The sequence below is a fragment of the Populus alba genome, chromosome 15 (genome assembly GCF_005239225.2).
Source record: "Populus alba chromosome 15, ASM523922v2, whole genome shotgun sequence".
Lineage (NCBI taxonomy): Eukaryota > Viridiplantae > Streptophyta > Magnoliopsida > Malpighiales > Salicaceae > Populus > Populus alba.
In genome coordinates this window covers 3,589,271-3,602,981 of record NC_133298.1, presented here as the reverse complement: position 1 = coordinate 3,602,981, position 13,711 = coordinate 3,589,271, and the positions used below count along the sequence as shown (strand labels likewise).

The window sequence follows — 13,711 nt, the reverse complement described above, 5'->3', positions numbered from 1 at the left end:
CAAGAAGAAAATTATATTTTTTCAATATAGGATATAAAACATTTTTGATTAACATTCTAACATAATATCTTTTTAATGTAAATTAAAAAACTTTTTAAAATAATAATTTAAATTTTATTATTTGTAACATTTATAGTATATATTCACATAAATTTCTTAATTTTTTATATGAAATATTAAATTTTTTTAAATTAATCCTGAACAACCCGTATAATCAAGAACTTATTTCTTTTACCAGATCAACCTGGGTCAAATGTAATAAGTATGCTATAGAGTGGAAAATGTCAATGGGCTTCTTGTGGTGGGATAGATAGAGCCCATTTTGGTCAATCTTGGCGCCTAGAGGGGCAGAAAATGGCCGCGGTCCTGGCTCGAATCATTCAAATCAAGCAAGCCCCACATTCTTTGAATCGCAGCTCACTACAAGTTTCTGTCCAGTTACAGAAGTCTCCATCGCTTGCGCGGCCCCGTCAATCCACGTTTGAGTTTCTTTCTTGCGTTAGCTACAGCACTGCACGTGTCAATATACACACCCCAATATCCATCCTTTACGCCCAATGCTCCCTCTGCCACAGCCGTATCCTACCCTGGCAGTTTCCATCACTTGCATCAACGTTCTTTTCAATCTCTATGCAGTTCACTGCTCTCCCAGGGGACCAGAGATTCCATCTGCCTGGCAGTTTCCATCGCTTGTTTTCTGAACTCTCGGATCTTGACTTAACAGACACAGGCTAGTCCGAAAATGACCTATGACACAGACACATTAGGAGAGGTAAAAGGTAACGAGGCCAGATCCACCCTGAGTAATCAAAATGCAAGTAAATAATGCAGAAGAATTAAGAGACATGCTCTGACTTTTAACCGTGAAAAATTAACTGGAATTTCTGGTTTGAGAAAATAAAGAAACTTGAAACACCAAAGACACGTTTGGACGAGCATTAGAGCACACAGTCCTCGTTAAAAATAGAAGAACATCAAGCTAGCTAGGGAAACCTCATCAAACATAACATGACAAGTTAGCTTTCAAATTCTGTTCCATATTTTACAGCAGCAAAATAAGCATTTCGACACCCAAAACCCCAGGAGGTGAATGGGTTTATTTTATTAAATTTAAACACATCCTTACAAGCATGCCTCGAAGGTGTTGGTGCCATTCTCTTCATTATCAAGCATTTGGACAACCTGGGCCACTCTTTCTGCAATTTCCTTATGAATGACACCATCAGGCATATCAAATGTCCGTCTTCTCATGGAAAGTGATCTACTGGCAGGTTGGGGGTCGATCACATCCAGCATTGCCTCCAGCTCATCCACCATTGACCTCTTTGCAGTTCGAACCATTAGCTCAGCTCCCTAAACAGCACAACTCATCAGAGCCCATTCAAGAACCAATACAAGTGATGCCATGTTAGACAGAAAGCCAGGTGCTTAGCTGCCCTGGCCGCTCCCTTCAAAACCAACATACTCTCACAATTGAAAGCAAACATTCTAGTACTCTACATCAACTAGCCTAACAATGAGATCTAAGATATCTTGCTACTGTACTTTTCTCCGTTTAAACATGGAGTTTTTTTTTTTCAAAGTAGCAAAGTCCCAGGTTTTTTTTTTTGGGAAACAGTAGAAATTTATTTGGAAAAATAACACTTTTTTTTTAAAAAAAAAACAATCGCAACAATGCCCCAATGCCACAGCAATTAGATTTCAAACACTTGAAAGGCTGGCCGCAACCTTTGAAATTTAAAAGCAGTGCCATTTTCAAGCATATAATATAAACCACAGATTTATTATCATATGCAACCTCCAATAAAGCTTTAAAATAAATTTATGTGGTTTATATGCTTGAAAATAACATTATCTTTAAATTTCAAAGGTCGTGGCAGTGTTAATCCCGCAACCTTTAAATTTTTTTAAAAATAAAAATTTAATTGTTGTGGCATTGGCATTGCCACAACTAAAAAAAAAAACTATGCTATTTTCCTAAATAAATTTCCTATTGTGATATTTTCCCAAAAATATTTTGGAACTGTGCTATTTGTTATTTTAAAAAAACTTCTTCAAACATGGTCACCTAGGAACTCATTTTTCTTCTTTTATTCATGTCAACAGGAGTGCAACATGAGATAATTCATGTTAAAAATATGTGGTGATGAAACTTGTGAACACAGACCAGCTATATAAGCAAAGTTCATCATCATCAGAGTGACACTTCCAACATCTAACACAATAACCATCTCAATGATTTGTTGATGAAACAACAAAACAACATGGTCACACCTCTCTTATGGTTCATCAAATGTAAAGCATTTCATTTATTTTTCTTAGATAAGTCTTCTACATGGAAACCAACTGAATTAGACAAGGAAATATTACTTGATATGAAATTCTGAGTTAAAAGTGAGATAGTTAGCACCTCAAATGTATAGGAATATTCTTGTTAGATAAATGAAATGAAAGGGATTTTTATAACATAGAAGTTCAATTCTTAACATCAAGATTTAACACTCCATAACAATCATCATCAGTTTTGTGACGCGGAGACATAAAAAAGGTATTGAATTGGTTAAGTTTATCAATCAACTAGACTCAGCCATTGTGCCTTAACTTGAGCGATAAAAGCATGGCGTGAGTCTTAGCCTTTGTTTGATAGTATGGTGGGAGTAGCTACAGCCACAAACCCAATTATTTGGTACACCATTGCAAAAGCATCAAGATCATACTTTTGCAATTAGTGCATTTAACTATTATAACAGAAGGAGCTAGTCCAACCACACTACCAAACACAGGACTATATTCAAACCCTAATGCTGAAAAATAAAATTTGTGCAAAGTTACATCGTAGGTGCAGAATCATACATTTGGCTCTTAGAGGATCTATAGCAACTAGCAGACTTCATATATGGTTTAGCTAGGAAAATAAAAATACGAAAATTGTTTAAAGAAGCAGTTCTAATTAAATTATTATCATGTGAACTTGAAAAATAAAAATTGATTAATGATAAAAGATAGTACAAAGTTGTATCATTTGTGTAATCCTTGTAAAAATAAATGTAGAAGGTTAAACAATGCACCACATTATAACTATATGCTAATAGCATTATATTACCATTCACACCCTCCAAGTTCATTAATTCTTATTCCAAAATGAGCAACCAATTAACAAGCTGAATTTTAATTTGAGGACAGTGAACAATTCAAAAGCTATTAGGCGGAGCAGGTCAAGCACCCGGTCGTGGACTAAGTGAATGAGAGCAAAACATGTAAAAATAAATCACTGTTATAAACAACAAAAGAATGATTGTGCAAAGAACCTACAGTTGAGGAAAACAAAGCTAACTAACATGTTGGAGCCTCTTTCATTAATTTGTAGCTGCTTAAACAAAGCTATAAAGCAAGTTCATTTGGTTGTTACAGAACATACAAAGTACACTTGACAAGTGCACAGCCAGTATTGAAATCATTGGCGGGTCTTGGTGAGCTGATACAATGATGGTTGGTGTTCAATATTTGCACAGCAGAACATTTGTACAGAGTTAAGGAGCAGATTCACATTTTCCAAAACACGTCCTCTCCCACATTTTGATAGATTTTATCAACACAAATAAACACACTCTATAAATTCTTCATTTAACATACTCTTTTAGTACTAATCTTAACATTCAAACGTAGAAAGGCAGCAAAATCCAGTGCGCGAACGGGTGCAGTTGAAAAAGATTGTTGTAATAACTGATGTGAAGGTATATGCTGATAAAATTCACTATGAAGTTTATCTCCCCTCATTCTGTAAAACACAATGAAGCATGGGATCTATGGACCTCGCAACTAAAGGAAAAATCTTCCATGGAACCCATTCAGGTATTTAATCAAGCAATCACTCATTACTACAAGAAACGATTACACTAAAAACCAGTTGAAAGCATAATAATCCAACACTAACATCAAGCAAATATTAAATGCAATGTCTCAGGAGGCCTAATATGCAACAATCAATAGCTGCTATCATGTTGTACTAGCATCTCAAGCAAAATCACGGAGCAGATAATTTCAAACAAATAAAACATGATTTACCTCAATGGCATCAACAGTGAGCAGCAGCACAATAATTTTCTCTGAAAACCTCTGCCTCTCCTCAGCATCACGGGCAAGATGACGCCTATACGAAAAGTTATTAAACAACGCTCTAAGCTCCTTCAACTTTGCTTTCGCAATCGCCAACTCTCTAAGTGCACGAAGCGCCTGCGATCTCCTAATCAAATAAGTCCTAAATGTCACCTGAATCAACAATGCTGCATCTTGCGCTGACAATTCCTTCTTCTTTCCCTTTCTCTTCTCCATCACTCCAGCCCTCTTCGCAAATGCCTAAGAGAAAAAAAATGCCAGTAAGAAAACATAATGTACCCTCCATTGGACACTTTTAACTAACTAAAATCCCGCAATCCGGCCCGGATTACCTTTCGTAGAACAACAGCTCCATGATCAGGGTAATCTTCTATTTCAACAAGTCGCGTGGTGCACGCTCCTTTCTTCTCTTTCTTACCCTCTCTCTTCTTCTCTTTCTCCTTCTTCTCTTCTTTGCTACCTTCACCTGCAAATCCACTTGATGTTTCAAAAGTATACTTCCGTGACATCGGAATCTCTTCCTCTCCCTTTCCTTTAATCTCAGCCGTCCATTTATAATTCTTAACCTGCTCTTCTTTCTTCTTCTTCTCCTCCCCTCCTCCTTTGATCTCCGCCGTCCATTTATCCTTCCTCTCCGTCACCGGTCCTTTAATCTCCGCAGTCCACGTGTATTTCCTCTCAGCACCACTTCCGCCGTTGATCTTCGCGTTGACAAGGCGGTCAAACTTTGACTCGAGCTCACTGACGCGGTCAGAAAGGGTCTGCAAGCGCAAGTCAGTCTCAAATCGGTCCAGAAGACTCTTGGAAGGGCAAAACGACGGCGTCTTAACCAGATCCGTCGCCGTATAAAAACACTTGAGAGAGCTAGGATTTAAGTGCAAGAGATCGAGAGCAGCAAAAGATAGTTCATCAGGTTCTTCAAAGGAGGGGAAAGCGAGTGTTTTCGGAGTGAAAACGGAGGCTTCTCTGAGGAATACAGGAGCATAGTGAGGCTCGAAGATTTCGATTCTTCTAAATCGGCTCATGACTCCGGCTAGTTTTGAAGGCTGGCTCGGAGAGTTGAGTGGGGATTATTGGGCGAGTTGAGAGGATATTGATGATTTGAAAGATGGTGATGGTGAGATATTAAGGGATATGTGTGAGTTCAACGAGGAGTTAAGAGGGACAGGGACTGGAGGGGAGTCGAATGTGGATAACAGGGTAAAATGGGAATTTTGCTTGTTGATTGCGATGTTTATCTGGATTAGATAGCGAGGATTAAGACTGCTTTTGTTTTTGTTAGCTTTCATGTTAGCGTAAAATGGCAAAATGATAGATTCATCTGATGAAAAAAAAAAACATCATTTTATATTTAACTAGAAGACTCAATAATTAGCTTCTCAATCGATTCAAATCTTAAACTAGATTTAATAACTATGTTTATATCCAATAATCAAAATTAGTTTTGATGCATGAGATTAACTAAAAAAAACAATTTAATTATCAGTATTTTTAAAAAAGTGATCATGATGTCTAATGACACTTCACACTATATGGTATTCTAATAATTAGAATTATTTTCGACCCATTGATTATTTTTTTATTAATTAAAAATATGTCATTTCCTTCTTTTTTTTCCAAATTGATGCCCATAGAAAAAAAATTCAGGATAAACAATCATCTTCTGTCACAAAAATGGAGCTAGTGGCTGGTAGAATTTGAACCAGCCAGCTGGCTAACGTTCGAAACAAGGGTCGCCGCATAATTAAGGAGGAGGAAAGTACAGAAATGTCCATGACGTTATAAAACATTACCGGGGACATGAGAATCTGATAGTGCGATGACAGCATGTGGGGTCTGAAATCCGTGTCAGCTGGTAGCACGTGATTTGAGGGATTGATTCTGCTCTAGATGGGTTAATTAATAAATTGCTGGCTTTATCAGTTTTGGCATCTCAAGGTCTATATTATTAAGGGTTTTTTTTTTTTTTTTCTTCTAAATTTTAAATTTTAAATTTTATTCTTAAATTATCATATTATCGATAAATATTATATTTCTGTTTGATTTGATTGTTATATTAATGGATAAAACTTTGAGTTTTAATCAAAACTCATCCTAAAAACATTTGTATTTTAATATTTTAATTGAATTTTTTCCTGATGAAAATCCAATTCACTTTTATAAATAATTTCAAGATTTTCAGAAGTTGGAAACTATTCTTTTAAGCTTATAAGAAAATATAAATTTAATAAATTATAAAAAAATTCAGCTCAAAATATAAAAAATTAAAAAAATTTTTATAAAAGTTTTTTGATAAATAATAACGATTAAATCAAATAGAGAGAGACAATGTTCCATAGTTTTAAGACCCGGCCCGGTGGTCGACCCGGTCCAAGGCCCGGGTTCCGGGTTTTGACCGGGTCACCGGGTCTCGGCCGGGTCGCCGGGTCGGCTGGGTCAAAAAAAATTTTAATTTTTTTTTAAAAAAATCAAAACGACGTCGTTTTAGCAAAAAAAAAAAAACAAAAAAAAATAAAAGTCAACGGGTTTGGGGCTAGATGTTGACCGGGTCTTGCCGGGTCAACCGGGTCCCGGGTCGACCCACCGGGTCGACCGGGTCTGGCCGGGCCAATTCCCAAACGGGTTTTGGCCTTCACCCGGACCGGTCCCATGCCCGGGTCGGCCGGGTCCCGGGTCGACCCGCCGGGCCGGGCCGGGTTTTAAAACTATGCAATGTTCATTCAAAATATGATAATTTAAGAATAAAATTAATAGTAGAAACCTCAATTAAACTCATAAATCTCCATCACAAATTCATACAAGTATCATGTTAACAAAACATTCTTTTCAAGAATTAATAAAGATGAGATATTAAAATTTAATTAAATATTATGTATTCATAATAAAATTTGATTTCATTCTAATTAATATATATATGTACTCTTTGCTTTGCAAATCCAAGATGCATATTTTTTAAAATAAGAAGAAAACATTAGTACCACTCAATCAATTTGACTTTTTTTAAAATTTATTAAACTAGATGACTTTCTTTTTCTAATTTTTTCCCTTCAAAACCATGTGATTTTTTTTTTAATTAAAATGAATTAAGTTATTTTATTTTCATCTAGATTAACCCACAATCCATATCTTAAACCGGTTTAATAATTCCAAATGGTCAGAGGCTAAATTTTCTAAAACAAAGGTACCATTCCATCAATCAATTTTCATTTCGGAAAATCTCAAGATACGTGAAATAAACAAATTGAATCAAGAATTACATACAAATAGTCACAAAAATCACATGGCAAAACACAAATTTATTGTCTTAATTAGGTAGGTGGAAGACAAACACTATGTTTCAGATGAGGGAAGATTCCACTTGAACTTTCTGTCATAAATCCCACTAAAGCCATGGCAATCACCACCCCACTAGCCATGCCCCAAAAAACCCTCCCCGATCTCTTCTTTACAAGAACCTTAACCATCTCTGTCTTCATCGATGGTGTCTTCTCTTCGATCAAACTCTGAAAAGCATTCTCTGCCTCCTCAAATTCAAACGAACCCGTTTCCTCAGAGGTCTGATCTCCATCTTCATCGAGACAAGACTCGGTGGATGGAACAATACCTAACTGGTCTTGGGTTGTCACTGTCAATGGTGTTGCCTCTTTCATCAAACTCTGAAAAGCATTCCCCGACTCCTCAAATTCACACAAGCCCGTTTCGTTAGCGGTCTGATCACCATCATCATCAAGACAAGACGCGGAGCATGAAACATTCTCTAACTGAACTTGTGTTGTCGCTGTTTTATTATTGTTGTTCCTGTCATAGAATGCAGTTTCAAGGTCTGATAACCTCTTGCCTATTTGTTGCAAGCGGTACTGCGGCCTTTTAGAGCTTGATGTTGTTTCTGCCGACAAGAGATTTTTCAGAAAGAAGAATCTTTGCTCGACGTCTTGAATATATAGTTCAGACAATTGAGTCTCGGCAGGAAGAGAGAATACTTTGTTGATGAGTTCATGTTCAAGTTCTCGCAGTTTTTTCTGCAACATTGAGGATTGTTTTGCCATGGTTTTGGGGGGTTCTTCCTCTCCTTGTTTATGGCTTGTTTTTGGTGATGAGGATGCTACAAATTGGTGGGGATTTCAGTTATCTTGGAAGGTTTCTTTATGGTGGCTAGTCGCACCGGACACGTTAAGGGAACGGTTATTCTGTCGTGGGGAGATTTGTGTCCATGCATGCGACGGTTGAGACATGAGACGAGCTTTTTAAGCTTTCATCTATCATCAAACTTAGATTAAAAAGTGTGATTAAAAGTGTTGTAATATTTATTTTTTAAAGTATATATTTTTGTTTAAAAGTATATTAAGATAATATTTTTTAATTTTTTAAAAATTATTTTTAATATTAGTATATTACAATAATAAAAAAATAATTTCGAACAAAAAAGATTAAATTTTGATAAAAAACTGTTTGGAACTGCGTTCTTGAGGGCACCTGGGTGCTATTAATCCAATTAATTAAGTGCTATAAAAATAAAAATAAAACTTCGGGAATTGATCAAAGAAGATTTCGCCAATTTTTTCTTTCCTCTGTTTTATCAATTTACCTGAACAAATTTGCAAAACAACCAATGAGAGACAACGAGAAGAAACATACCATGTGGCTAAAACACACAATCAACCAACCAAATTGATATATCTGCTCTACCCAAAGACAGAAACTTGATCTGTTCTTGGAACTCGGATTATTGGAATTTGAATCCTTTCCGAGACTTGAAATTGAAACTTGAAACAAGGAATTAGTAATCGTCCTGAGCATAGTCAAGAGAGGCTTGTTCAGTTATGATGCTGTAATTCTTGGCTAGAGAAAACGCCCTAATGTCAGGATATTCCTAGAAAAGAAGCATGCTATTTCTTCCAAGCTCACCCATGCCTCAGTTTCCATCACCTTTTATGTTCAGTATGCAAAAGCTATTTTAACGGGTCAAATTATGGGTTTGCTCTTCAATAATTATATGTTCGAGTTTTTTCAGAATTACTAGAGGCTTATATAATTATTAATTTCAAAGCTCATGAGATTAATTGAGGTACGTGCTAACTGATTCAGACTTTCATGTTAACAAATAAATAAATAAATAAAAAGCCATCTCAACACCAGGGACATACATTCCACTAACCCATCAGATCACAGAGAACTCCATTGGACTTCTTATCAGAAGATTTAATTTTCCATCAGATCACAAATGAAGAGTAGTTTCTACTTCCTATAATTGAAATGATTCTGTTTTAAGAAGAATCAAAACATCAGTAATGCCTCAGCCTAATTTAGAAGTCTGTTCTGCTAGACTTACATTGCTTATTTTTACTACCATATCGTGGTTTGGAAGTCAAGCAGTCACTCAACTCCAATAAATACAATGGTGCCTTTTGTACTAGCAACCCAGAAGACACAAACGGATGATGTTCTGAAAAAACAATAAAGGATGGAAATCAACTGTTCATACTTCCTTGGGGTAAATTACAAAATTTTGAAATAAAAATAATAAAATAAGACCATGTTAATTGACAAGAATATCTTATAATAACGTGATTTCCAAAAAAAATCAACAAATTCAAAATTAATATAAATTATATATTCAATTATTTAAAATAACAACACAAGAAATTAATTATACCCACAAATATATGAGCATATATAAACTCAATCTTCAAAATAATAAACTTAACTATATTATTATTACTATTCTTTGCTAAGACTTTGTTTAGGATGACGATGTTATTCTTGGCCCGTGAAGGCCTTAATGTCAGGATTTTCTTGGAAAAGAAGCATGTCATCTTCTTCCAAGCTCACCCATGCCTCAATTCCATCACCATCTTTAGTGTCCATGAAATGAAACATATTATGACCAGGGACAACCACTGCACTAAACCAACCAGGATTTCCCCAGCCAAAATCTACCTCATACACCGGCATCCGACACCAGCTATTAAACATATAGAAATCTGCATCGCTTCTGTGAAATGCTTCGATCATCATCTCAGTCTTGGTGTTGACCACCGAAGAAAACAAGTCATCATCACTTGAAATCTTTGCAGAATCTGTTACCCTCTTCCTTATTCCATCGTGAACTCGATCTACAAAGTGATGAAGTTCCACTTTGTTCTCATCATCATCTGCTGTGAAACGTGCAATCGCCGGGTTTGTAAAGTTCCCACAAGAATTATCTGGTACAGACATTGCAGTCTTCCCTCGCAAGTTGAATGAATGTACCAAGAAGGAAGGCCTTAACCGACCATGTTTCGCTCGAGCCACCATTGTAAGAGCCTTCCACAGAAGTGCTGTCACGACCTCCACTCGTGTCGGCTGGCGCGATCCATTAATATTGGCACTCGCAACAGCCTTCAGTTTCGACATCGCTGCACTGTTAAACACAAACCTCTTCTGAATCTCAACCTTTTTCTCTCCAAAGTTTGGGGTAAAAGTAGGTATATCTCTTGGTGGGAAGAAGGAAGCTAACTGGAAACTTGGGGTACGTACTTCATCAACCCCTAATCTAGCTGCAGTAGCCCAAGCATTAATGAACGCAAATACTGAACTGGCATCGGCCGCCCTGTGTTTGATGCATACACCAATGGCCACCGCACCACATTCGAACATGTTGAACTGAACTAATACTATAGGACCGTCTTCAGGTCGATGTGGAATTGGAGCCAAACGATTCCGAAGCTCGGTCTCAAGTTCTCCTCCTTCAAGAAGTTGTGAGAGGAAGCCACTTACTTGGGTTTCCACATATTCAGCTCCCTCGTCATTACAATCAATTATGAGATTGTTGTCAACGTATCTTCCAGCAAAGGGGTAAAAGATTGTTAAGGCCTCCGATAATGATTTTTGCAATTGCTTGCTTCTTTCAATGTTGTCTCCACCAGTACTGGATGGGTAGTAGAAAATGTTAGGTAAATATAGAAGAGGTGACTGAAACATACTTAGCCATGAAACTTTGTAGTTTCGAAGGCGGGAAGGAGTTGGAGATGATGGAGTTATCAACTTTTTAGATAGGATTTGAACGTTCATATTGGAACTCTTTTCAAGGTCTATATCAAAACAAGAAATGATCAGAAAAGAAAAGAAGAAAGGTTGAAAAATATGGGCAACTTAATTTATCTGGCGGAAGTAGAGGGATCATATATATATATATATATATATATATATATATATATATTTGAAATCCTTTCACCCCAAATACACAATTTACTGTAACATTTCAATATTAAATATCAATTAATGTTCAATAATGTAAATTAATTAGTCCTAGTTTTTTTTATTTAATTTTCAGTTGAGATTCTATTATTACATGCGTCAGTTTATTTATAAAAGACAAGAAACTGAAAAACTGAATCCTTGCAATACCGCTAGAGAATTTCCATAGTTGTTTACGCATAACTGCCTATATAAAAAGATCAATGTCCAGGACGGAAAAGGGCCCAAGCAAGGAAAAGGGCTCAGACCATTCAAAAAGCGGGCCAAGCAAAAACAAAACAAAAGGGGCTCTGACCATTTGAAAAGGAGGCAAGTGAAAAGACGAGTCGAGAAAGAAAAAGAAAAAGGGAGTCCCATATTTCTCCACCTCACCTGCACACACACACACACACACAGAAATAGACAGACAAGGACAAGAAAAAAAAGCTTGCCTCTCCCTCTCCTGAAAACATGTAAATAACCGCCCTCCTCTCTCCATCATTTCCAAGAACATTTCACCATCTTCATCTCCAACCTCTTGAAAAACAACAAGCCAACCTATCCAATCTTAGTTAAAGTTCCTGACTTTATATATATAAAAAAAAAATAGAAGAAAAGAAGGAACGTTATTGGAATTTCTTTTGCATCTTAAAGGGGGTTTATGAAAGTTTGCTCTTAATATGGTGATACGCTGGAAGGAAGCGATTGAAATGACTTGCGCGTGGGATGGAAAGAATGATGTTGGCTCGATAGACTTTTTTAGACTAACTGGTGCTAAAAAAGATTGTATTGTTGTTGGTTCTGATTCGGGTAGGATTGTAATTTTAGAATATAATAAGGAGAAATGTCTTTAGTATTTGGTTACAGCTTCATCTGACTTGGCAACAATGTTGAAGGTGTATTTTTGGAGCTTGGAATGTTTTATTAATGTCTTAATTGCATGTTTGATCGTGATGTAAATTGTAAATGCGTGATGGTAAAGGTTTGTGAGTAAATTGGTAAACAATGTGCGTGTGATGCAACAAATAACATAAAAAGAAATACCGTAAAATATTTATATTAAACCTTTGTTTTCTAAAAAAATTGCATCATGGTGAAGTACTAAATTTTTTTTTGCATCAACTTAATATTTCTTAGCATAAAAAAATAATAAAAACAAATTAAAAAATGATTGGTTAAAAAATAACCATGTAAGTTTTGCATCATGGTGAAGTTCTAAGCATCGATGCTCAAATATCACCTACCTTGACATTTTTACCCTTCACAAAACTAAGCCACTGCCCAGTGATAAAAGGTTTAGGAGGTTCTCCAGAGCGACAGGATAACAGCCTAAAGTTCCACAGTTTCCCAAGAGTGTCGGTTGCTTGGAACTCAATTTCTCCTACACCTTCAGGCATTGGGAAAAAGTGTAGACAACTTGTAGGAACGCTCAGTCTTTCCTGTGTTTGGAAACGCACAGCGTTACTAATAATTTTAAATTTGTTTTTATATTTCAGTGTACTGATATTATAAATAGTTTTTTTAGTCTGTTTAATGTTTATGCATAATCACCATGTTTCTAATCAGGTGTTTAATGTCATTTCCAAACAGGTCGGCACCTTAAAGATGGTCTACCAGAAACCTAAAGCTTTCCGAACATCTTAAATGTCTCACTGAACTTTAGTTAGCAAGTCAAAACTGGAGTCATTATCCCATTATCAAGCTGTATGATTTCAGATAAATAAATCTGATAAAGACACTGACAGGTATATGAAGCTGGTAAGTAATATCAATCTGGATTTCTTATTACTATTATATATAGAAAGAAGTTAAGGAGGGCCACAAGCAGTAAAATTGATGAGTTTTTTTTTAGAAAAAAAAAAAGATATATATATATATAACTAAAAAATATAAAAAAAATAAATTAAGAAAAATATTTGTAATAACATTTTTGACAAGTGGAGAAATGAAATAATAAAACTAAATATTTGAAGGATCTTCGTATACTTGTTGTGTTATTGGTCTTAAAGCATTTTAACATACAACAAATCCCTTTATCCTTTACTTCTATTTGCATCAATGCTCAATGATTATTAGGGGTTATTTTACTTTGTTATGTGCTACAAACCAACCATGATCGGAAAATCGATAATCAATAATTTTTTATGGTTATTTTGTTTTGTTATGTGCTATAGAATAACCATTGAATGAAATTATCGTGACATGTTTGTATAGAAAGGAATAAAAAGATTTTCATTAAAGAAAAAAAATTTCAAGAGTTAATGTGTTTTTTTTGTTTGCATCAGCCTGGTGATGGGATTTATGATAAGACGAACTATATAAAAATGCATTGAAAATCTATTATGAGATGATTCACATAAAAATATTGTATTAAAAAATT

At 35.6% G+C, this 13,711-nt stretch overlaps 2 protein-coding genes across 2 annotated transcripts; both read right to left on the bottom strand.

Annotated features, from left to right (window-relative positions):
* Positions 1-957: 957 nt before the first annotated feature.
* On the bottom strand, positions 958-5,253 carry LOC118056316 (BAG family molecular chaperone regulator 7). The gene is made up of 3 exons (XM_035068490.2): positions 4,449-5,253; positions 4,066-4,356; positions 958-1,353 (listed from the first exon to the last, which is right to left on the bottom strand). The coding sequence occupies exons 1-3, from the start codon at positions 5,139-5,141 to the stop codon at positions 1,123-1,125; spliced, it is 1,215 nt and encodes a 404-aa protein (XP_034924381.1). The 5' UTR covers positions 5,142-5,253; the 3' UTR covers positions 958-1,122.
* A 4,617-nt stretch (positions 5,254-9,870) lies between these two features.
* On the bottom strand, positions 9,871-12,728 carry LOC118056303 (acetyl-CoA-benzylalcohol acetyltransferase). Its single transcript, XM_035068477.1, has 2 exons — positions 12,572-12,728; positions 9,871-11,186 (listed from the first exon to the last, which is right to left on the bottom strand). The coding sequence occupies exons 1-2, from the start codon at positions 12,726-12,728 to the stop codon at positions 9,871-9,873; spliced, it is 1,473 nt and encodes a 490-aa protein (XP_034924368.1).
* Between the last annotated feature and the right edge of the window lie 983 nt (positions 12,729-13,711).